Source organism: Phocoena sinus, chromosome 10 (assembly GCF_008692025.1).
Source record: "Phocoena sinus isolate mPhoSin1 chromosome 10, mPhoSin1.pri, whole genome shotgun sequence".
In the NCBI taxonomy this organism is placed as follows: Eukaryota; Metazoa; Chordata; class Mammalia; order Artiodactyla; family Phocoenidae; genus Phocoena; species Phocoena sinus.
Window position 1 is genome coordinate 11,330,842 of NC_045772.1, and position 23,047 is coordinate 11,353,888.

At 52.3% G+C, this 23,047-nt stretch overlaps 1 protein-coding gene across 1 annotated transcript; it reads left to right on the forward strand.

The window, feature by feature from the left end:
- The first annotated feature begins 922 nt into the window (after nucleotides 1-922).
- On the forward strand, nucleotides 923-19,823 carry IFT27 (intraflagellar transport 27). The gene is given in 10 exon segments (XM_032646422.1): nucleotides 923-1,285; nucleotides 8,158-8,181; nucleotides 8,184-8,207; nucleotides 8,210-8,235; nucleotides 8,537-8,549; nucleotides 8,552-8,595; nucleotides 10,202-10,261; nucleotides 12,217-12,334; nucleotides 13,255-13,364; nucleotides 19,598-19,823. Coding segments are annotated over 10 exon segments (552 nt in total). The 5' UTR covers nucleotides 923-1,251; the 3' UTR covers nucleotides 19,697-19,823.
- The last annotated feature ends 3,224 nt before the right edge of the window (nucleotides 19,824-23,047 follow it).

Sequence of the window (23,047 nt, forward strand, 5' to 3'; positions counted from 1 at the left end):
TGCCCAGGTCAGGAAGACAGCAGTGACTGCAGACTGGGGTTCCTGACCGCCAGCAAGAGGGGCCTCCCCGGAAAGTCCACAGATATATCCGGAGCCTCCCTGTGGGATGGGAAGTGTCCTGGAGGCTCGCTTTCATTCCGTATGTGGTATGTGACACATTGTCCATTTTACAAGAGGGGCTGGACTCAGAGGAAAGTACAGCCTCCAATTCCTGAGTCCAACGACTCCTCTACATCCCTCACTTGTCTTTGTTCCACAGACGTCACTTTTAACACTTTCATATTTTACATTTTAAAGCGCATAATATCCCTGGGCTTTAAAAATCAGATTCCCCTGCGAGATTGATGCACCGTACGGCCGCCCTCCCCGGAATCTGGGACTTGGGGGAGCGACAAGAACCTCGGCGCAGTCCAACCAGCTCAAAGCTCCGCCTGGGCAACAGCACCTTGTCCACGGGGCAAGCGACGCTCCAGCCTCCCGCCCTCCCGACCGGCCCACTTCGTGGGCGAACCCACCTCCAGAAGGGCAGGAGGATACGACGAGTCCCCATTCCTCCCGAAGATGGTCCAAGCCAGTCTCTGGCCAATCAGAAAGCTTCTTTTAACACCGCCTCTGGATGCACGACGTTGGAACCGCTTTTCCCTGAACTTTCAGGCTGTGCGGGGGCGGGAGGCGGAGATGATTGACATCTCCTACAACTATTAGTCAAGCGAGATAAGCTAGAAGAGCAGATACTACTACGAATTATCCTGCGAGGAAATGTTGTTAGCCACGCCCCCCCTCCCACTGGTCTCCGTGAGCCTTCGGGGTGGGAGCTTTTGATGGCAGCCAATCGACGGTCAACGAGGAGGAGGACGACGAGGAGGAGGCGGGGCAGGCGGGCTATGGTTTCCTGGAGAGCGCATCTGTCTCCGTGCTTGAGGCTGGAGGGGTGCTGGGTCACTATTCCCGGACCGCACTGCCAGGGGCTGGGCCGAGTACGAGAGCCGCATCGCCTCGCTGGCACCTTCCAGGCTGCCTTCTGAGGCCTTGAACCTGGCCCCATCTGGCGCTCCTGTGAGCCCCACTGCGACCCTAGCGCACGATATCCTCCCCGCGGGCTGTCCGGAGGGTCCAGGCCCCATTGTCCTTGTCCCCACCGCGGCCACAGGCCCCTTGAACGCTAGCCCTCCCCACTCCCCTTCCCAGGCAGGGCCACCAACGCCTCCAGCAGCCGCTCTTCTGTCTGGTCCGTGGAGGTGGTTGGTTACCATGGTGAAGCTGGCAGCCAAATGCATCCTGGCAGGTGAGTCTGAAAACTTGCGGGTGAATACAGTCTCCGGAGTCCAGAGACTTCATAAATTGTCGAGAGCTTTTGTTCACGTAAATTGTCTACCCTCTTTCCCTTTCTGTCTCGCAAAGGCGAGTTAATGCAATTACTGATAGAGTAAATTTCATTAGGCGTGGAAGAATTATCTTCCAGAGCACATTTGTAGCTCCAGGTGGCTTCCTTCACTCCCTGTCGTACTCTGAGACCACCGTCACCAATTAGAGCCGTACTCAGGAGGACTAGACTTGTTAAGAAAATGAGGCTAAGCACACCATAAGTGCTTCAACTAAACCAGGTGCTGTACCCCAAAGTTAGGCATCAGTGACTTTGGTGGTCTTTACTTACGGGATTTTTCTCCTGACCCCAGTCTTATGCAAACAGGGATAGGAGACAGTAATGTACAGGTGACCAGAGTTTACAAAAAGCTATGTGTGTTGACTTTAAGATCCAAAGTTACAGTACTGTCTCATGGGTCAGGAGGACATAAGTGTTGAATCCCCCAAAAGTGGGAATCTTTGTTTTGCTGACTGATACATCCCAAGCACCCAGAACATATATGTAGAACATAGTAAGTGCTCAATAAATATTTGTAGAATGAATGCCTGTGTGGCATGCACACTGCTCATTTACATTTGCCTGGGTTACGGACCCGGGACCACAGAGCACAGATGTACTTTCCTGAGTCCTTACTGCTTAGCACAGATGTACTTTCCTGAGTCCTTACTGCTTGTCAGGCTCGTGCATTTCATGTAATCCTGTCACAGTAGGTAGCACCCTGGGGTAAGTGCCGGATTGTTCTGACTTTACCGAGGCACTGAGGTGAAGTCTCTTGCCCAAGGTCACCCCCTAGCAAAGGAAGGTCATAGGCAGGATTTCAACCCCGAGATCGGCCTAAGATTCCTAACTTCCTACCTGCAAAATTCTTAACTTGTGCTACTGTTGAAACCTGTGACCTTTCTGGGTTTATCTGACCAGTTCAGGAAAGAAGCAGTGAGAAATTATGCAGAGGAAAAAGAGGTCCCTTTTTTTGATTCCTCTCTTCCAGACCAAAAAGGATGGTATTTTTAATGACTTTTCCAATTTGGAAATAAAAGGGTCACACAGAAAGTTGACTGACCATAGTCAATCATATCATACTGAGCAAAAGAAATTAATGGTTCTCGAGAGCAGCCTCTAGTTTCCAGAGCACCAGTGGGGGCAGTATTGTGTAACAAAATTAATTCTGCTGTTCCTCAGATTGGCTGTGTCCTCTTGGACAAAGCACTTTTCTGAGCCTCAGTTTCCTCATGGATAAGGTGGGATCGTTTTTCTCTGAAGTTAGATTTTTTTTTCTAAATGGGCCTCTCTCTCTGACTATTCTTTCTCCTATTTCTCTTTTAAATCAACTCCCATCACGAGGCTAACTTACTGAGCACCATCTATGTGTCAGCACTGTGCTAGACCCTCCCCACGGGTCATCTCAGCAACCCTATGTGGTCAGGATTATTGTCATTCTCCTCTACAGATGGGGCAGCTGAGACCCAGAGAGGTTAGGACACTTGCCCTGGGTCACACAGCTGGATTTGGCTGAGCTGGGATCTAGATTCAGGTGATCTGATTTCCAGGGCTTTGTTCTTAGCCCCACACTCTACCATCCTCAGGCCTCAACTCGAGACTCCTTGCCCTTCTTTATACCCACACCCTCAGGTACTAGTTTTACCTGATTTCATCCACTGCCTAGGAAGTCATTCCTGAACTCCAACCTAGCCCTCAATCTGAAGCCTCCTTTTGAGGCATCAAGGGTGTCTATCTCCTCTTGGAAGTTTTCAGGGGCCAAAAGACCTCAGCAGAATGAATCACTGCACACAGCCCTACCTCCACCACCCATCAAAACCTCGTTCTTCACCCCACCCTCGCCACACAGGCCCCCTCACTGGCCAGCTCTTTATTTTTTAAAACAAACACCACATTTTTAAAAATATTTATTTAATTTATTTATTTGGTTATGCCAGGTCTTAGTGGCAGCAGGTGTGCTCCTTAGTTGCGGCTTGTGGGCTCCTTAGTTGTGGCACGTGTGCTCCTTAGTTGTGGATCACTGGCTCCTTAGTTGTGGCATGCGAATTCTTGGTTGCGGCATGCATGTGGCATCTAGTTCCCTGACCAGGGATCCAACCTGGGCCCCCTGCATTGGGAGCGCAACTCTTAACCGCTGCGCCACCAGGGAAGTCCCCCGACTGTTTAAAATGGAGTCAATCTGCCTTTTTTCTCTCACATAACTAGTCACCGAGGGACCTGGTAATTCAAGTGCTTATTCAGTCCACATATTTACTGAGCACCTAGTATGTGTGAGTTGCCACGCAAGGTGCACTGGGAGCACAAGGGTGAACCTGGCCAGCCCCCGCACTCAAGGAAGTGCTGAGTTGTGCATAATAGCTTATAACGCAAGAAACAGGAATCGAATGCCCTTTGATCCCAGAGAAATACCTCAAGGCACAGCTGCTAGTTGTTCTGATTCAGATGGAGAGAAAACAACACTTAACATGTATCTATATTTTATGTGCTTCCAAATCACGTAAATATTACTTAATATATATCGGGCACTGTACATGTTAACTCATTAAATCCTCATAACAATTCTATGAGATAGAAGCTGTTATCCCCATCTTGTAGATGTGGCAACTGAGGCCCAGAGAGATTACTGACCCAAGGTCATACAGCTCATAAGCAATGGAGCTGTAGTCTGTGCCCTGAGTACCATGCTGTACTTACTGCCTCTTGACATACATGGGGATGATAAACCTGACTCCCTGGAGGGCCGCTCTGATGTCAAGTCTCATGCCACCAGCAGTGAGCTGTACTAGCCACGCAGGTAAAGACAAAGGAGTGAGAAACGACCTTCAGAGGCTGGGCAGGAAGGCCATGTTGGAGCTTTGCCTGGCAGAGACTGGGCAGGATTAGGATTTGGATTAGGGTGACTTGAAAGGAGGTTATCTTCGAGGAATTTTCAGGGATCAAGAGAATAGGACTGTAGAGCCCAGATTTTGTGTAAGGGATAGTCAGAGACAGAGTTGGAAGGTGGGGAGGGGCATACAGCGGAAAGAATCCTTTGACAGGCTCTGTGAGAGCGTCAGCGGAGGAGAGCACTGTTTTATGAAGATCTGTCTGTTGATGCCAAGCTCAGGGTGGGTTAGAGCAGGGAGGAAAACAAAAAGGAGAGAGGGCCAGTTGGGAGGTGTTTTCAGTCCAGACCTAGTCAAGAAAACAGAAAATACATTAGGCATTTCAACAGAGAGAGTTTAATATATGGAATTGGTTCAGTGTGTGTCAGAGAACTGAAAAAGCCAGAAGACAACGTTGTGATGACACAGAATTGGTGGGTGGCGGTCAGAGTCGTCAGAAGCTTGAAGAAGAACCTCCCCCAACCCTGAGCTGGGATCCAGACCTCTGAGGAGGGGGCACGGCCTGGCTGGGGTGGTACCCAGTGTGTGATGCCAGCACGTGCCACCCATCACTAGGACCCATTGCCCACTGGCCAGGAGCTCAGCCCCATGTTTAGGGTGAGAAACCGCCAAACCAATTCCAGACCATGCTGAGGGTCTGTGTCTTGAGGCCACTCCTGGTACCAAGTGCTACACGAGGCAGGGTCCAGGCAAAAAGCTGGAACTACACAGGTATCTCGACAGTGAGGATTTAGTGTGGGGTGTTCATTAAACAGGTACTGGAGGACTGGAAAGACAAAAGGGGACAGTAAGGCAGCACGGAGAGTAACTGCAGGAAGGAGCCTCATCCCAGGGCTGCGGGACGAGAGGGAAGAGGGCAGGTTGTCAGAACCTCAAAGTGCGGGAGGGTGCTGGGAGCTGAGCCGCAGATCTCTGAGAAGGGGACGCTGCCCACTGACGCTGGTATCTGTGAGGCTGGTCCAGAAGTGCAAAAACACAAAACCCAGTTGGAGGCAGCGAGTAACCTTTGCTGCTGGGTCAGGGCCGTCAGTAGGATAACACTAAGAGAAACAGCAAAGCCAAGGGGAAGGAGCAAGTCCCCCCCGCCCCGCCCCCAGCCTTCCAGCCTTACTCTTGAACTCACATCGGCAGAGCCTGACGGGAAATCCCTGGCAAAAGAGAAACGTGTGCAGAGTCCCACCTCCAGTATCACAAGGCAGAGCATGGATGGGTGGGTTCGGGGCTGAGACAGGAGCCCAGGTTGAAGTTTGAGGTAACTAGGGCAGTGTTGGTCATGACAACAAAGGAGATGTGGGCTGGAGACACAGAGAATGATGTAAGGAAAGAAGAGGCTGACTGGACTTGGGAGGAAGGAAAAGGAGCCTTCAGAGGTGACCGTGGGTGAAGTCTGGGGACATCGAGAGTGGTGAAGAGAACAAGTAAGATAAATGGGCGAGACTGCTCGGGACCCAGCCTGGCTGTAGGCACTGAGATCCGGTGGAAGGCCTGACATTCCAGTGAATACACCCACAGGGTGTGGGAAACACAAAGGGTGTGGGAGAGGGATCCTGGCACGAGAAGTGACAGTCGAGGTAACGAGAGTAAGTGGGACCGAGTAGATGGGAGCAGAGGACCAAGGACAGGCCCACAGGAGTGTCCACATCTGGGAGGCAGGCAGAGCAGCCGGAGGACCAGGCCGGTGCAGGGTCCCCGGGGCCAGAGGGCTGCCGGGGGCGGGATGCTGCTTCAAGCCGATTCATCCTTCAGAGGCATTGGGGAGCATGAGAACTGAGGAAAAACCACTGGACTTGGCGATTATGAGGTCGCAGGTGACCTTGCATCGTGCCCTTGCAGATGGCACCCTCTCCATCAAGCAGTGCACCCACCCCCCGCCGTCACCCCTGGGCTCAGCCTCCTCCAGGGAAGTCCTCCCCGCTGATGAAACCCCTCATCAGCTTCTCTCCCTGCACCCTCAGACGCCTTGATTCTCAGCTTGTGCTATTTGAATTTGCACTTGTCATTTTGTTGCCCTGCAAATGTGTTTTATCAGTGGTCTCGCCTTCCTGGGCTCACTCGGATCCCTCCTCAGCCGACACAGGAGGTTTTCCAGAAGTGTGGGTGACTCTGACTGACAGTGGGAAGCAAGAGTTATGAAATTAACCAGAACAAATCTGTGGGGAATTTCACAAGCAGGAAGAGCCAATTTCCAACCGGATTCAGAAGCAAAATTGAAGTCGGGAGGGTGGCTGCAGTCATTGCACGAGATGTGCTCTTGTTTGCCCTGAGATGGATGGGTACCCAGTGAAAGTCCAGCCCACGGTCCCCCCCCCACCCCCGCCGGTGTCCCGGAAGGCTGCGGGGATGAAGACCTGCAGGGGCAGTGTTAGAAATGGGTCAGAAGGTTCCCTGAGCTCTAGGAGAGGAGTGGGATCTGGCGGAGAGAGGGCGATGTTGGAATCCTAGGCAGGTTACCCAGCTTTCTCTGAGCCAAATGAGGTTAATGATAGTCCCCAGCGGGGGGTGGAGGCTGGGACCTGGGGGCTGGGAAGGAGCGAATGAGATTGTATGAATGGGTCCATGACAGGCTCAACCCGTGTTGGTTCCCTTCTAAGAAATGGTGGCCAAGAGAAAAGCAAGACCTGACTAGCTCACTCAGTCCTGGAGGAGTTAACGTGAAATGCCACGAGTAGGCAAATAATTGTCTCCCAAGAGAAAATTATAGGTGAGAAAAGTCAAAAATGAAAAGTGAACAGGGCGGCAGGCTATCGAGGAGTCAAGTAAAGAGGCGAGTTGAAGCCGCCCGTAAAACGGGGGTGAAGGTGAGACGATTGCATCAAGGGACGCAAGCAGAAGGATGCGAGCGTGGTGATTTTGCTGAGGATCAAGGGGGTGAGAAAGCAGCAGACAGGTGTCCTGCCAGGGCGCTGGGTGATGGAGGGAGAATCAGTGTGAGACTCTCAAGGTGGAAAAGGTCTTGTAGATGAACACAGGGTGGTATCAGAGGAAGCCACGCAGAGCCACTGGTGGGACGGGAGGGTGCAGGAGAATTAAGGATGGGCACGGAGAGCCTCCAGCACCCTTGGGGGCCCGGGAGGAGCTCCAGAATAAATTGCCCCTGACCACCTTGTGAAAGGTCCAGGTCTCAGACTTGAAACTGTGACATAGATCTTTAGTTTCCAGGTACCAGCTTATGGGGCTCTCCACTAACAAAGGAAAGCCGAGAAGATGGAGCCGGTAGGTATGAGACGGGCTTAGAGGAACCAGTGGGCTGTTGCCGATAGACTTAGAGGAGAGGCCCTGGGAAGATGGGCCCGCAGTGGTCGCAGATGGGTTACCAGGAGGTGGAGGTGGAAAATGTCACTTGGAAATGGGCTTCAGGATGGCAAATGTAGCCCTGACGTTTTGTTTCTCCTAAATGTAGAAACCCACCCAACTCTCACCCTCTCCCCGCCACCCCAGAAAAGTATGCAGGATTCTCAGGATGGACGCTGTAAACTCAAAGTGGTTCCATGAGAGAGCTGAACCTGTAAGTCTGTACCTGGTCACACTTCCTTACCTTCAAGACTTCAAAGTAATTTCAAGTTGAAAGGGACAGGTTTTTCCCCGTCGGGTGTGTTTCAGTGGAAGAGTGTCAGTTCTATTTCCAATGCTCAGAAGCTCTCCTCAGCTCTGTTACCTTCTGGGTGGGTTTTTGTAGATGAAAGGATTAGCCCGGAAGAAAAGAGAACTGACCGTCATGGGTTTGGAAGATCGGTCTCACGGACCCGCTGCCCTACCAGCGACCCCGGAGGCAAGTTCCCATGAGACTCAATCACCTTTTCCCTGAGAACTCATTGAGGTTTCGGTTTCTAGACCAGCGTTCTAGAATGGGAGAGCCTCTAGTCAGCTTGGGATGGAAAGCGGTGTTTTTCTTCTGCTCTGACCTCACAGGAGACCCAACCGTGGGCAAGACCGCCCTGCCCAGATCTTCCGCAGCGACGGAGCCATTTCCAGAAGAACTACACCCTGGTGAGATGTGGGGCATCACAGGCCTGGCGGAGGCTTAAAGACAAGTGATCAGATAACCCTGGGGCAGTGACTTTCCAATGTCCCTTAAGAAGCCCTAAGAGGCCTGACTGTATGGCCACAAGCCACGGGGCACGGGCAGTGTGTGTCACCGTGTACAGCTCGCTCGTGGGCAGGGAGGTTGGACGAGACTAGGGCCTCTCTGACTTTCACACCAGAAGTGAGTCCAGAGCACAGACACTTGAGCCGGAGACATGCGTCCCCTTGGGACCCCTGACGTGCGTGTTCTCCCTTTCCTCCACAGACAACAGGGGTGGATCTGTGGTGAAGACGGTGCCAGTCCCTGACACAGGGGACAGTGTGGTGAGTGGTGCCCTTGCCCCAAGGGGGCTCAGTGCTGCCCCAGCTGCGCCCGAGGGCTCCGTGGTCACGGAGCGAGGCAGTGCTGGCACCAGGGGGACAGCGATTTCCTCAGTTCTTGCCTTCTCAAGGGAGAGATTTCAGTCAAGAGACATAGAATGGTTTTAAGTACTGAGAGTTTTCTTAAGCAGAGCAAGAGTGCACTCCCAAGAACGAATGAGAGTGGGCTGTCTGGAAACCAGAAGCAGCCCGCAGTGGGGTAGAGGTTGGGCTTTTGAGAGTGGTGGTCCCTCCCTGTGTCCTGCGTCCATTTGACTGACAAGTTGATTGACAGCTTTAGGTCCCGTAACTTTTCTCCTAGTTGCACAGGCGCTTGCTCACGAGCACCTGAACCGCGATGCTAATGTATTACAAATACGGCATAATGAACCCCAGGTTACCCTGAGCACCTTTTAGGTCTTGGTGCACCCGCACCGACCTGTGCTGGTAGGTTTATCTTGCTTGGTCCTGATAAGGCTGGTGCTCCTTGACTAGAAGAGGGAGGATCTCTGGGTGGGTTCTGATCACTAGTGTCCAGGTTGGGGAGGGAAAGATGACCCCGTCCAGGATGGGGCAAGACCCACTCATGTCTGACTAGCTACCTAAAGGTGCCAGGACTTGGCCTAGACTTGTCTGAGCATTCAGGAACAGGCTGGGGGGAACACGGGAAGCATTGTATGGAAGGGATGAGGAAGAGGACATGAGGAAGACTGGGCTCTGGGTCTTACCCTCAGAACTTACCGAGTATTGAGGTTCCCAACCTGGGTCCCTCTGTGGGAAGCCTCGACCCTTGAAATTGAATTGCAACATGCTAGGTTTGCATGTGCTTTTCTGGAGAGAAGCCTTAAGAATTGCTAGATTCTTAAAGAGGTCCATGAGCAAAAAGCAATTTTAAGTACCCCGGATACAGTGAGAAGGGATAAGATGAGTGCACCGACAACCAATGAGCAAAGCAAAGGAGGTCGCTGACCTTCAGACAGCGTGTGCCAGAGGCCCGAGCCAGCAGGAAATTAACGGGGAACTTAGGGGAGACTTCCTGGAATGGCAGCATTGGGGAGGGGCTCTCACCTGGGCCGGTGAAGGTTCGGACACGGGCAGGAAGGGTCATCCTGCGCCCTCTGCTAGAATCACACCTCAGCCACCCAGAACCATGACAGACTGTCCTACTTTAAATGCCTTCCCCAGGCCTCCTCGGTGACCTCCTTTAAAAAGGATCGTTTTAAGATTTGAAAATCAATTTCGTTAACAAAGTGCAGAATGACCTTTTGGAAAACAGAGCACTTGTCAGCCTGTCTAGCACTCTGTTCTGCCAGGTGGGAAGTCGGCTTGTTCCTGGTATTTTTGCACTCGGGGTTAGGAGGGGTGAGATGCCGCCCAGAAAGAGCCACTTGGGGTGGGAAACCGTCGTTGCTCCTCCCACCGTCTTCCTCGTGCCTTGGACAAAAGACAAATGTGTGTGCACGTGTGCATGCGTGTGTCACCCTGAAGGTGCGCCGGGAGTCCTAGCGGGGATTTGCAGACGGGTTTCCCCATGTGTAGGCTTTCCTGGGACCTGTCTTTCTGATTCCAGGAACTCTTCATTCTTGACTCGGCCGGCAAGGAGCTGTATTCTGAAATGCTGGATAAATTGGCAAGTAGCATTCAGTCTTTTTCCTATCACCACCACCTCCCGCCAAAGGTTTGCCCCTTAACGATGCCCTCACAGAAATTTCACTTCACTACAGCCACCAGGAGAAGCTACCGTGGCAACATCCTGTAAGGGGCATTCCTCCCAGCCTTGGGGTTGGTGGCCCCTTGGCAGGTAGGAGCAGCTCTTGCATGTGATTCGTGATTGCTTCCCCCGGGCCTGGAATGGCTGACTCCCAATGCACCAGAGTTGTGCACCGCGGTCCTCGCAGCCCCCCACTCCGGGGCCTCCCTTCTCTGGAGCAACGCCCTCCTGGGGGTGTTCTTTCAGCCCTCCTCCACCTCTTGGGTCTGGAGCAAAGATTTCCTTCCCCGCTAGGGGGTGCCCTAGAGGCCCCACAGTGAGGCTTACCTTCCCAGCCCACCCCCTCGTCCCACCTAGGATTGCTCTGGGACCTGCCCCTGCTGCTGCCCCAGGCTCATCCAGCCCGCCCAGCCTTCCTCTTAGGATCCAGCTTGCTGTACCTTCCAAGGTAACGGTTCCGCTAATGTGGGCCAGTGAGCTACTTAGAAGGTTTGCGATCTCCAGAGCCCTCCCCTGCCTTTCCAAGAACAGCTAGATTTTAATAGAAACTGCCACCCTGTTTTTTCGCCTAAGAGAAATAGATCTAATGATGGTAATTTCACACAGGGCTGGCCTCACACATCAGTTCTTGGTGTTTTCCCACGCCGCTCCCTTATACACTGTCCAGCGCTGCCCAGCGGAAGAGATGATGTGTCTGGACAAGTCAGGGTCCCGCGCTGCCCATGCTGGGTCCCCTCACTGGGGCCTGGAGGAAGGAGGTCTCTCCTGCATGTGCACAGGGGTGGTCAGTGTGACTCTAGCTAGAGCTCTGGAGTCTGTGGAGTAAAGGTGTGAAGGGATCTTCAATTTAATCCAAGCTCCTCCCATCCTGGGCACCTCCAGGAGGGGAGCCAGTGTTGCCTCAGGGGCAGGAGGGTGAGGCCTCCAGAGCCAGTTCTGGGCTGGCCTTCCAAGGACAGCTGGAGGGAAAAGGATTCTCCCTCACACCCTGGGAGGTGACAACACCCCAGAGATGAACCAGCCTCTAATTGTGCAGGATGGGGGTCCCCAGAGACCGGGGCATCGCCAAGAGTCACACGCACACAGCTTAGCCTCACAGCCTAAGCAGGGCTGCCCCGCGGCCCCGTGCCAGGCAGCAGGATGGCCCAGGGGTCTGAGCAGCCCCTGAAGGCGCCAGCCCCTGAGAGCATAGCACTGGTTCTTAACTGGGACAGCGAACCCTGTCCAGTTGCTCGTCTGGTTTGGATTAGGGCTGATACACTGCAGGAGAAGCAGAAAGTGTCCTTTGCCTTTTGAAAAGCCGGCCCTTAGGAAAATGTAAGCAAACCAGCTTCCAGTGAGTGGCTAACGAAGAAAGGATGCTCTTTCAGGCCTGCAAAGCAGAAAACATATCACCTTGCGTAATAGTGGGCCCTCTATGAGAATGAGTAGAAGAATGAGTTAATGGAACCGGGGCAGGCAAAGCGTTTCTGGGTAGAGGAAAGCCTCGGCCGCACCCTGGTGTTTAAAGCCTGTGTGACTTGGGCGAGTCAGTTACCCTCTCTGAACTCAGTTTCTTCAGCTACACAGTAGGGATCTTCAGACCAGCCCTGCAAAGTTGGGAGGTTTCACAATCGGATGCGAGCTCTCACCCTCACCGTCACCATCCCAGACCTAGGCCTTCCCCGCCGCTTCGCCCAGCCCTCCCATTCATTCCTGTGGGTGAATCGTTTTCTTCTGTGGATGTGGCTCGGTTTTCTGATTCACATCCCCTTTAGAATTTTTCACTTCCCTCTGCCCACGTGTCCCTTCCCTTAGAAGGCCACGTTTCCTCCCCCGTCCAGAAGTCACTTTCACTGTCAGTGACGTGTCCCCATCCTGTCCCCCTTGCACAGTGGGAGAGTCCCAACGTCTTGTGTCTCGTCTACGACGTGACCAACGAGCAGTCCTTCACCAGCTGCAGCAAGTGGCTGGAGAAGGCTCGGTCACAGATGCCAGGCGCCACCCTCCCAGGTACGAGCTGCAGGCATCCGGGGTTCCCAGCAGCACCCCTGACCTTCAAGTTCAGGAGCACAAGGTCACTGCAGAAATGGCTGTGGGTGCAGAAAAAAGGGTGCCCTGGTCTTTGAGTGTGATGGTCTAGACCGTACCCTGGCTCTGCCTCAGCAACCACGGAAACCTCAGTGAGTTGCCCCACCTCTGTGAGTCTGTAAAATGGGCCTGCTGAGGCCGCCCCCGCCCCCGGCAGGGTTATGGGGTGACTCAAGATAATAAGGGGGAAGGTGCTGTGATAGGAATATGAGTTGTTATTTCCGGAAAGCTAACCCCAGGGAAGCAGTCCTCATTTTCTCCTGTATGTGGGGCACCAGTAAACATGCAAGGCCCGTTTTCACTTCTGAATGCTCTCAATCAGTTTATTTTTCATCCCTATGTGAGATCAACAAATTCTCCTCATTAGAGACCAGGGAAAGCGATCTCCAGAGACAGGCTCAAAAATTAGCCGCAGCGGATGCAGCTGGCAACAGAGCCAAATTACCTCTGAATGCCTGACTCGGAGCCCAGCCCTCAGATTAGTGTTAATGACCGTTTTGAAAGTTTGCTCCATGTGCTAGAAATGGTCGCAAATGCTCACATCAGTTTGGTCCTCGCCTTCACGGTTTGCAGCCTCAGGGAGAGGAGGCGGACAGGTACCCGGGAGGTCTAGCAGAGGGGCTGAGCGAAAGCTGCAGGTGCCGACGCCGGCCTCCCGCTCCGCTGCGCCCTCGGGGGCCGGTGCGGGGTCTCCGGTCGTGTTCATCACCTCGGATCAGGGAGCCTCTCTCAGATGAGGTCTTACGCACCTCAGAATGAGGCTGCTTGCTCTTTTATCTCTCCAGCTGTCCTCCCAGACGGCCACGGTTAAACGCGATGCTCCGATTGTTTCTCTCGAGTAGGTGTACTGGTGGGGAACAAGACAGACCTGGCCAGCAGGCGAGTGGTGGAGTCGGCCCAGACCCGGGCGTGGGCACTGGGCCAAGGCCTGGAATGTTTTGAAACATCCGTGGTAAGTATTTCCGCCTGCACCGTAGCCAAGTCTGGAGCAGACCTCGGCTGGAAGCGGTTTCTCACATGACCTCACACGCATCGAGCCGTTAGTCCACCATATGCAGAGCCTAATCTGGAGCTGATGTATACACCCTCAGCCCGAGATCTCTTCTCAGTATAGCAAGAGTCACTCGTGGGTTACAAACAAGCGGATCAGCCAGCCAGCCGGCCCTGGGGAAAGCTGCATCTCAATTAGGAAGAAACACGGGTGTACTGTGTTTGGTTGCAGTGACACTTGATGTTGGCAGGAGACATCGTGGGTTACAGCGTTGTTGCCACATCATTTCATAGACTCTCAAAATCAGCCCATGATCCAGGAGCTGGCCCCCATTCCCCACTTTGTGTTGGGGTGAAGTGACTGGCCCGTGAGTCACGTTGACTCACGAAGGGTTGAGCCAGGACTAGGATCCCTGACTTCTGGTTCCCGTGCTCCCTGCCCCCACCGTGCCGCAGCCCCAGGGTGACACCAGGCCACAGAGTGTCTCTGGTGTATTCAGCAAGAGCCCTTGGGAAGGGGGGCGGTCAGAGGGATTTGTTCGCGGCCCCTTCAGTACCCGATAACCATGATTTGGGCATGCTCACAGCATTGTGGGAAGCTCCCTCCTACGTGGGGAGTTCTGAGGTCCCAGCCTCCCTGCAGCCAGGGTGCAGGCACGTGACCCAGGCTACACCAATCAGAAACACTCGTGTGCTACTCTGGAAGGGAGTCAAGACACCCCCCCCCCCGCGGGAGCCGCCCAGAAACGCCCACTTCAGAGCCAGCAGGGACCAAGGTGCCAGCTGCAGTGCCCCTTCCCCTTCCCGGGGTTGCTGGGGAGACTTGCCATGTCTGGCACAGCCTGAAACATCCATGGTGGTAACTTGGACTTCATTCCTGGCCTTGTGGCCTCCGGCCCCGACTGATTCCTTGGTCCTCCCAGAGAGTCAGTGGGCTACTTAATAAACAGCCCTGAGGTCGTTTTCTACTCAAACTCTCCTTAAGCTACAGGCACCCTTGTTGTCGCATCTGTGAAATTTGACAAATGCTGCTCTTCAGTTGCCGTATGGATGTGAATTTCTTAAACCCCCTCAAAGCGGCATGCTTCCTTAGGGAAAGTAGCAAGTGCAGGCAGGTGCTCTGACCTCCGATGGTGAATAGCGGGACTAGCTGTGGGCCGCTCCGTGTGTTACTTAACCTGTTGGTGCCTCAGGTTCCTCACCTATAAAGTGGGGATAGTAAAATATATCCCTCGTTGAGTAATAAATATGGGAATTAAGTCAGATGGTGAATATAAAAGCACTTAGCACGAAGTCTGAGGCATAGTAAATGCTCAGTCAATGTTAGCTTTTTTAAATATAAATATTCCCTCTAGTAATCTCATTTATGCTATTATTACTCACTAAATCCTCGTATTCCTAGATTGTGCAGAGATAAATGTCAGTTTTGCCTCTGGTGCAATGATCACAAATGCTAAATTAGTGAAGTTCCAATTAGCAGGCTTTTACTGTATAGAGGGTTGCCCATCTCTTATGCAGGACACCTTTGAGCAAAGCAGTAAGCTGTACCTCCCACCACAAACAGTATCTTCCTATTCCCTCCTCCTCATTCACATTTATGAAGTTGCCTCCTTACCCCAATATCCCACGTTCCCTGGAACTCTTGACGGAACTCAGAAATTAACACCCACTCCCAACACTTCCATCACCAAAGGCCACTGGGCTGCATGTTTAAACTCTGGTTAGGTGTTTGCCACTACACGATCGAAACGGTGAGGGTATAAATGATGTCTGACGAGGCTGCAGTTAAGCACTTGGTATTAACTGTGCAAGTTAACTAGTCCCCCCTCCCCGAGTTGATGCCAACAAAAGCACCACCCGGCAGCTTGGTTAAGAAAGCTGTAATTAAAAAGGAGGTATAACCAAATGCCATTTGAGAACGCAGCCAAGTCCTGACACCAAGCCCATCTCCTCCTCTCTTTCTAATGCAGCCATAATTTTCCTGCAGACCTAAAGGAGATACCTACATGGCCATTTGACTTTCTTGTTTCTTTATAATTCCGTCCCCAGAACATACTCATTTAAAACTGGAGGTTTTGTACCCTTTGACCACTTTTCACCCGTCTCTCCCACCCCCGTCCCCACCACCCCTGGCAACCACCAGTCTACTCTCTGTTTCTGAGTTTGTTTTTTGTTAGATTCCACACATAAGTGAGAACATAACAATATTTATCTTTCTCGGCTGGCTTATTTCACTTAACATAATATCCTCAGGGTTCATCCACGTTGTCACAAGTGGCAGGATTTCCATCTTTTTTATGGCTGAACAGTATTCATGTGTGTGTGTGTGTGTGTACCACATTGTCTTTATCCATTCATTCATCAGTGTACACTCAGGTTGTTTCCATGTCTTGACTACTGTCATGACTATTCTCTTGGCAGTGAAGATGGGGATGCAGCTATCTCTCCAAGGAAGTGATTTCGTTTCCTTTGTTTACATACTCAGAAGTGGGATTGCCGGATCATATGGCAGCTCTATTTTTAATTTTTGAGGAACCTCCATACTGTTTTCCATAGTGGCTGCACCAATTTTCATACCCACCCACAGTGCACAAGGGTTCCCTTTTCTCCACATCCTTACCAACACTTACCTCTTGTCCTTTTTGATGATAGCCATCCTCACAGGTGTGAGGTGATACCTCATTGTGGTTGATTTGCATTTCCCTGACGGTAATAATTACGAGTACCTTTTCATGTACTTGTTGGCCGTTCGAATACCTTCTTTGTAAAAATATCTGTTATTCGTCCTTTGCCCATTTTTTAATCAGAGTATTTGTGTTTTTGCTGTTGAGTTGCACAAATTCCTTGTATGTTTTGGATATCAACCCCTTATCAGATGTGTGGTTTGCAAATATTTTCTCTCATTCTGCAGGTTGCCTTTTCATTTTGTTGATGGTTTCCTTTGCTGTGCAGAAGCTTTCTGGTTGGTGTAGTCCCACTTACTGATTTATGCTTTTGTTGCTTGTGCTTTTGTTGTCATATTCATAAAATTATTGCCAAAACTACTGACAAGGATCTTTTTCCCAATGTTTTCTTCTAGGAGTTTTTTTTCGTTTCAAGTCTAAGTTCAACTGTTTAATCCATTTTGAGTTAATTTCTGGGAGGTGTAAAATAGGAATCTAGTGTCATCCTTTTGCATGTGAATATCCAGTTTTCCCAGCACCGTTTATTGAAGAGATTATCTTTTCTCCATTGAGTATTCCTGACTCCACTGTCAAATATTAGATGACCATATATGTGGGGCAATTATTTCTGGGCTCTCAATTCTGTTCCATTGGTCTTCGTGTCTGTTTTTATGCAGGGACCGTATTGTTTTGATTATTATAGCTTTGTGATAGGGTTTGAAATCAAAAATGTGATGCCTCCAACTTTGTTCTCTTTCAGGATTACTTTGGCTATTCGAGGTCTTTGTGTTTCTCTTTGACTTTCTAACACCCCTCAATATTTGGCATTTTCACACCAAAAAATTTAAGAGCATTTCTTTAAACAGCAGTTAAAAGTTTAAAATGCATTGTTTATTACTGCAAGAAGTTGGACAGTATTAAATAAAAGTGAGTTCAGGGAAGATCCATCGGGATGGCTTCCCTTGCAGGAAGGTGAGGGGAAGGGAACTGAGGTTTGTTGAGCACCTACTGTGTGCTAAATGTCTTGCACACATTGTCTATTTAGGCTTCCAACAGTCCTGCTGCTATCCGTATCTTACTGATGACAAACAGACTCAGAAAGACTGTGTGCTTTCCCTGGTTGCCCAGCTAATGAGCAGTGGAACCAGAACTAGAACACAGGCCAGCCTGTCCAGCTTGATAACCTTCTAGAAGGGGCTCTGGCCTCCCAGAGAGCCTACTTTGGGAGTCTCAGGGGCAGAATTCTAGGCCAGATTAAGCACTAGTCTGAGCCTGCTCTAAAGATTCTTCACGCAGAGCAGACCTACTCTACAGCTGTCAACCGATGTCAGCAAGATTATGATTCATCGTTTAACAAAAGGATTCCTATCATTAGCAAGCCCTCCTAATGCATTTGGAAAATGGTTCTGTTTACATCTGCTATTTCAGGAGCACTCCATGTGTATAAAGAGACTTGCCTCCATTGAATTCCCTACTTTTTATGTTGCGTTCTCCGAAGATCTGGCTTTCAAGAGCTTTCAGACTCAGTTAGAAATCCTTGTGCATGTGCCTTGCAGGCCTCATTCTCTTCCCATTCAATGCTTAACTGTACTTGGCAACTGACGTAACGTTTTTGCTATTTGACTTTGGCGTAGCCTAGGACGTTATGCTCCGTTACAGTCAAAAGTGTCTTGCAAATATAACTGAGTTATTCTTCTTACGTCCTGCTGAAGAGTGACAGCCTTCCGGTCCTTGGCAGTCATGAGTTGAGTATAGACACTCGTCTGGGCCACCAGCCGTCCTCTCATTTCTCAGGCACCCTCTCAGCACTGCCACCTCTGGTTCTGCTCTTGGTGACTGGTCTCCTCCACCTTTGGGACAGGAAAGTCCGGTAACTTTCTGCAGGAAACTGGTTTCCTTTTGCGTGCTTCTGTCACCCCAGCTGGCAGAGTGAAAAGGCTGCCCTTCTCAGATTTGGGGCATCTGAATTCTAGACTGGGCCTGCGTAAAACAGCTGGGCCACTGCACCCCTGGGCCCCAGACTGCTTGTCTATAAAACAAAGGCCACTGAGCTTGACGGCTTCGTTCCATCCTTTGGTTTGGAATCCTTCCGTTTTGTTGGGTTATTTCATTACCTCTTATCAAGGCTGCACTTTTGCCACCAGCTACGGATTGTTTGAAAATCCGTACACACAGGTTCTTGTGCATTCATAGTTTGAGCTACTGTCTTGAAAGTAGTGGGTGCTTTCTTCTGCCAACTTATTCCTTTAAAAAAAACTTAAAATACCCGTGGATGCGCACATAGAGAGTGAGAAACAATAGCTAAGTGGAGAGGGTACCATTTTCTTTCTTCCAGCGCCTGTCAGGCTCACCTATAGGGCTGGTTCTTCCTACCAGATGAAGAAAACCTAGGGCAGTTCCAGAACTTTTCTGATCTCTCTCAGATAATAAAAACATCCTTTGGTCACCTTTAGTCACAAATTATTCATTATTTCACTTATTAAAATGCCCAGTCCTGAGTGACTGTCAAAATTCGTATAAGTCAGCTTCGCCTCCTGAGCCTGCTGTGGGAAGCAGGGCCAGGATGCTGCATCTGTGTTTCTGGACCTGTGCTTCCCCACCAGCTCACTTCTGTTGGGACCTGCTGTGGCCCCTCTGGACTTGCCAGGTGTCAGAGATAACCTCCCTGCGCCCATCAGGGGCACTTTCTCACCTGCGGCTTCCACCTCACAGGTGACACCTCCTCAGGCTAGGACACCTCCTCACCTTTCCTGCGACCTCAATTCCGGGCCGTCCATTCTCGTTGGGACCCATCACCCTCCTGGAGGCTATCCCCACGGAGTCCCCTTTAAGACAGCTCCAGGCTGGGCTTCCACTGGGCCCGCTGCTGGTGCAGGGAAGCGTTGCTGCAGCCCCAGTTTGACAGAGGAGGCATTGCAGGCCATCCCCAGTCTTGCCCTCTCCTGCTTGGCCATCCAGACAGCCAAGCCTCACCTTGATGCTTCCCAGGCCCGGGTCCAGCACTGGCCTGAGGTCCCCGGGCTGCAGGCTTCCTCTTGGGACCCTCCCACTGACCTCAGGATGAGGGAGAAGCGCCCGCATCCTGGGGGAAATGCCACAGCACTCCCCGACCTCCATCCTGTCTGCTCCTCCCTCCAGAGTGTGGAGGTCCTTGCCATCGGTTGTTTTGCTTTGACCTTTGGAGCCTCAGTCAAAACTAAGCAAGAAAGAGTCTCATTTTAACATCCTGTCACACACAGAGTGAGAGTGGCTAAAAGTACAGGCTCCTGCAGGAACAGGTCTAGGTTCAGACCCAGCTCCATCACGGGCAAGTGTGTGGCTTTCGGCACGTGACCTTAACCTCTCCACGTCTCAGTTTCCTTCTAGTAAAATGGGAGGAATGGTAGTTAGCTGCCCTGAGTGGTGGGGGTGGTGGGAAGGAGAAGTTGGGGCAGAGGGCGGGAGCACCTGGCAGGAGGGAAGAGCGGGCGATGCCAGCTCTCTGTGACAGTCCTACAACCCACCAACTGACTTCTTCAATTTGTCTCTCCAGAAGGAGATGGAAAACTACAAAGCCCCCTTCCACTACCTGGCCAAGCAGTTTCACCACCTGTACCGGGAGAAGCTGGAGGTTTTCCAGGCGCTGGTGTGAGGGGCTGGCTGGACCATTCCCCACGATGGAACCTGGCCGCGGGCTCCGTCTCCTCGGGAGGTGGGAGAAGATAGAGTGGCCTGAGCCCTTCCAATCTATCGTGACAGCTTTAAATAAAATGAGAAAAATGGAGAAGCAGCAGCTCATTCCGTTCTTGGTCGGGGCAGCCCTGGTGCCATTTTACACTTTGGCTTCTGCTTCCAGAGCAAGCCTCCAGTGGGGGGAGCTGGTGCTTGTGACAGTGGGTGTCCTGACCTCCCCGAAGGACCTCCCCGCAAGAGCCCACCCCACAACTTGCCGTAGTTGAGGTGCTCAGCTTGGAATCTGCCACGTGGCCAGGGGGCTGATGGCCCTCTCCTTATTCTAGCAGATTCGACTTTGCTGCCTGTCCCGCTGTCCACCTTGCTCCTCAGCCAGAGCTCCCTGGTGATGGCTACTGTCCCTGGCAAAAACAGTGCCCTCTGCCGGCTACCCTGGGTTCCTCTTCTTGATAAAGACCCAGCCCCTCCCAGCTGCCGGGAACCCTGAGCTTGGCACCCAGGGAGCCAAGAACGAGGCCACTTTCCTTTAATGACCCTCCTCTCAGCAAGCCGGGAAGCAGTCATAATTCTTTGCACTGAGCTTGACTGTTTTCCATCCTGTCTCTGCTGCCAGATTAATCTTCCTAAAACACCACTTTCATCATTTCACTCCCCTGATTAAAGACCCATAGAAGTTCCTCGTTGCCCCTTACATCAGGGCTGCGGGCCGAGGCCTGGCATTGAAGCTTGCCTCTGACTGTCACCCTCACCCGGGGGTCTCAGCTTCTTTCAGCTCCAGGGCCCCAGAGGGTCATCACCCTCTTTCAGTCGCCCTCTTGGTGGGAGTGGGGGTGCTGTGCAGGGTGCTGGCTTTGGCGGTAGGCAGATTCTGGGTCTGTCCCAGTGATAGCAGTCATAATGGAAATTAACTCTGGTTCCTGTTTATGACCTGCCATGTCTCTACATGAGCTGAGCACATTACACATATTAGCTAATTTAATCCTTACAACGTGGAGTCTCGCTGTCCCACTCTTACAACTGAGGAACCAGAGTCAGAATCATGGACGCCAGAGCCCGGCCCACAGCCGCCGCCTCCCTGCGTCCGCCTGAGCTTGGCCGGGAGGAAGTGGAGGTGGTGGCTCGGTTGCCCCTCGAGGTCACTGTGAGAAGTGAGATAACACGGGAAGGGCATCGGCCACATATCGAACACCTCGGGCCCCTCCCACAGCCATCTTCCCAGTGAGTCATTTCTTTCGGAAGATAGGGGCCTGCAATTTGCCGGGCATTTTCCTAGGCACTGGTCACGTCAAGCTGTGGGTCTCTGGGCCCCTGTTCCGGAAGGGAAGATCTACAATAAACAACCAAGGAGACACGGAGGGGACATTTCCAGTTGCCCCAGAATTGGTTACTGGGACCCAGGCCAAAGACATGCTAAGAAACCCACTTCCTAAAGAGATCACAAAAGGCTGGGGCCAGACACCTTCCCCGGGGCATCCTGGAGGTGCCCCGCCTGTCCACTCCTTGCTCTTTGCTGTTTATATAAGAAGATCGAGTGGTCAAGAGGAGGGGGGCGTGAGGGTGGACAGTGTTGGTGGATGGGTACCACTCCCTCTCCGGCCCCACCCTCAGAACCAGGCACTGGAGACCCCAGGAGAATCCTCCTAAGACAAGACTGCCGAGAAGAGGAGGCTGGCACCTTGCTCCCCAGCTGCATGCTCGCAGAGCTGCAGGAGCCTGGTGCCAACTGCAGGGACAGGGTGGTGAGGGCGTCCTTGGGGGAGCTTGGCACGCATTCCCTAGCCTTGTGCCTGGCTCCCTCCAGGCGGTGGCGGGGGGGGGGTGCAGAAACCTGCGCCACCAGCAGGGGGAGCAGGTGCTCCCACCTCCGCTGTTCATGGCCCCCAGGGGGCTAACGTGGGGACCCACACAGAGGGTGAGACGCTGAGGGCAAAGTGTTGGTCCCTGTTCTGGGAAATGGGGACTTGGAGAGTAAAACAAAAATCCCTACCCTCAGGGTGCTTACATTCTAGTGGGGTGGGAAAGAGGTTCACTTAGGGAAATCCAGGGGTCTGATGGATGGTAACAGAGCAGGGCGTGCAGAGGGTGTGCCAGGGAGGGGGTAGCAGTATGAAATAGGGAGGTTAGAAAGGATACCCCTGAGAAGGGGACATTTCAGCAAGATCTGAGAGGGCAGAATGTCTGGCCCCTCTCGGTGTGGTTGATTTCATAGGCCCCTCAGAAGTGGAAAGCCCGCTTTCCACTTTCTTTACCTGGTGGCTGGCACTGGGTCCGAGCTGTGTGCATGGACTTTTGGGGGATCTGGAGATGGATGGGACTCAGTCCCTGCCCTAGAATCACCTACAAGCCATAGAAGAGAAAGATGAGCCAACACTTCACTTCTAAACCCCAGTGGAGGGCTTCCCTGGTGGCGCAGTGGTTGAGAGTCCGCCTGCCGACGCAGGGGACACGGGTTTGTGCCCCGGTCTGGGAAGATCCCACATGCCGTGGAGCAGCTGGGCCCGTGAGCCATGGCCGCTGAGCCTGCGCGTCCGGAGCCTGTGCTCCGCAATGGGAGAGGCCACAGCAGTGAGAGGCCCGCGTACCGCAAAAAAAATAAAAAAAAATAAACCCCAGTGGAACCCCAAAAGCATAGGCGCCAGGGTCCCCCACTGCTGTGGACGAGCACGGGAGCTGAGCGCTTCTCCTGCTGTCTTTGGGACATTCCCTGTCCTCCACGGTTTCCTTCCTTCTGCGAGGAATGGTCTGAGGCAGGGGCCTGGCCTCTTTCTGTTCACTCCCTGGCTCTGTGAAGCCGACCCTTCTGCGGTACCTTTTGCTGCCTACTGGCATCACTTGGGTTCACCCACCAAGAGGGCAGAGAAGCCTGGGTGAGTGGGAGTGTGGGAACACAGCGGGGCCCATCACGTTTTGGAGTGGTCGCTTAGAAATATAGACCGCAGTTCCAACATGGGCCCTCAGGCACTTTACAGGCTGAGTTCTTTGTTGGGGTCCCACCCTAGAAGAGTTCCCCATTCAGTTGTGGATGGCATGTGAGGCAGCCCCAGGGGGGTGTCCTGGGCCCAGTGGTTCACCCTGACACTGTTTTTGCCATGAGCACCAGCCCTTAGTTTTCCATGACTGGGAAAGTTGCCTTGGTTAGATGGTCATCTGCGAGGAGACTCGGAGAGCAGGGAGCTACCTGCTGTAGCTAAAATACATGCATTCTGGTGCTAAAATGTGTATTTTAAAATGGTATACTGCAAATTAAAAGTTTCCTGTCCCAAACTGGGATGGCAGTCAGAGCAGATTCAGTGGAGCCCAGGATGGGAGC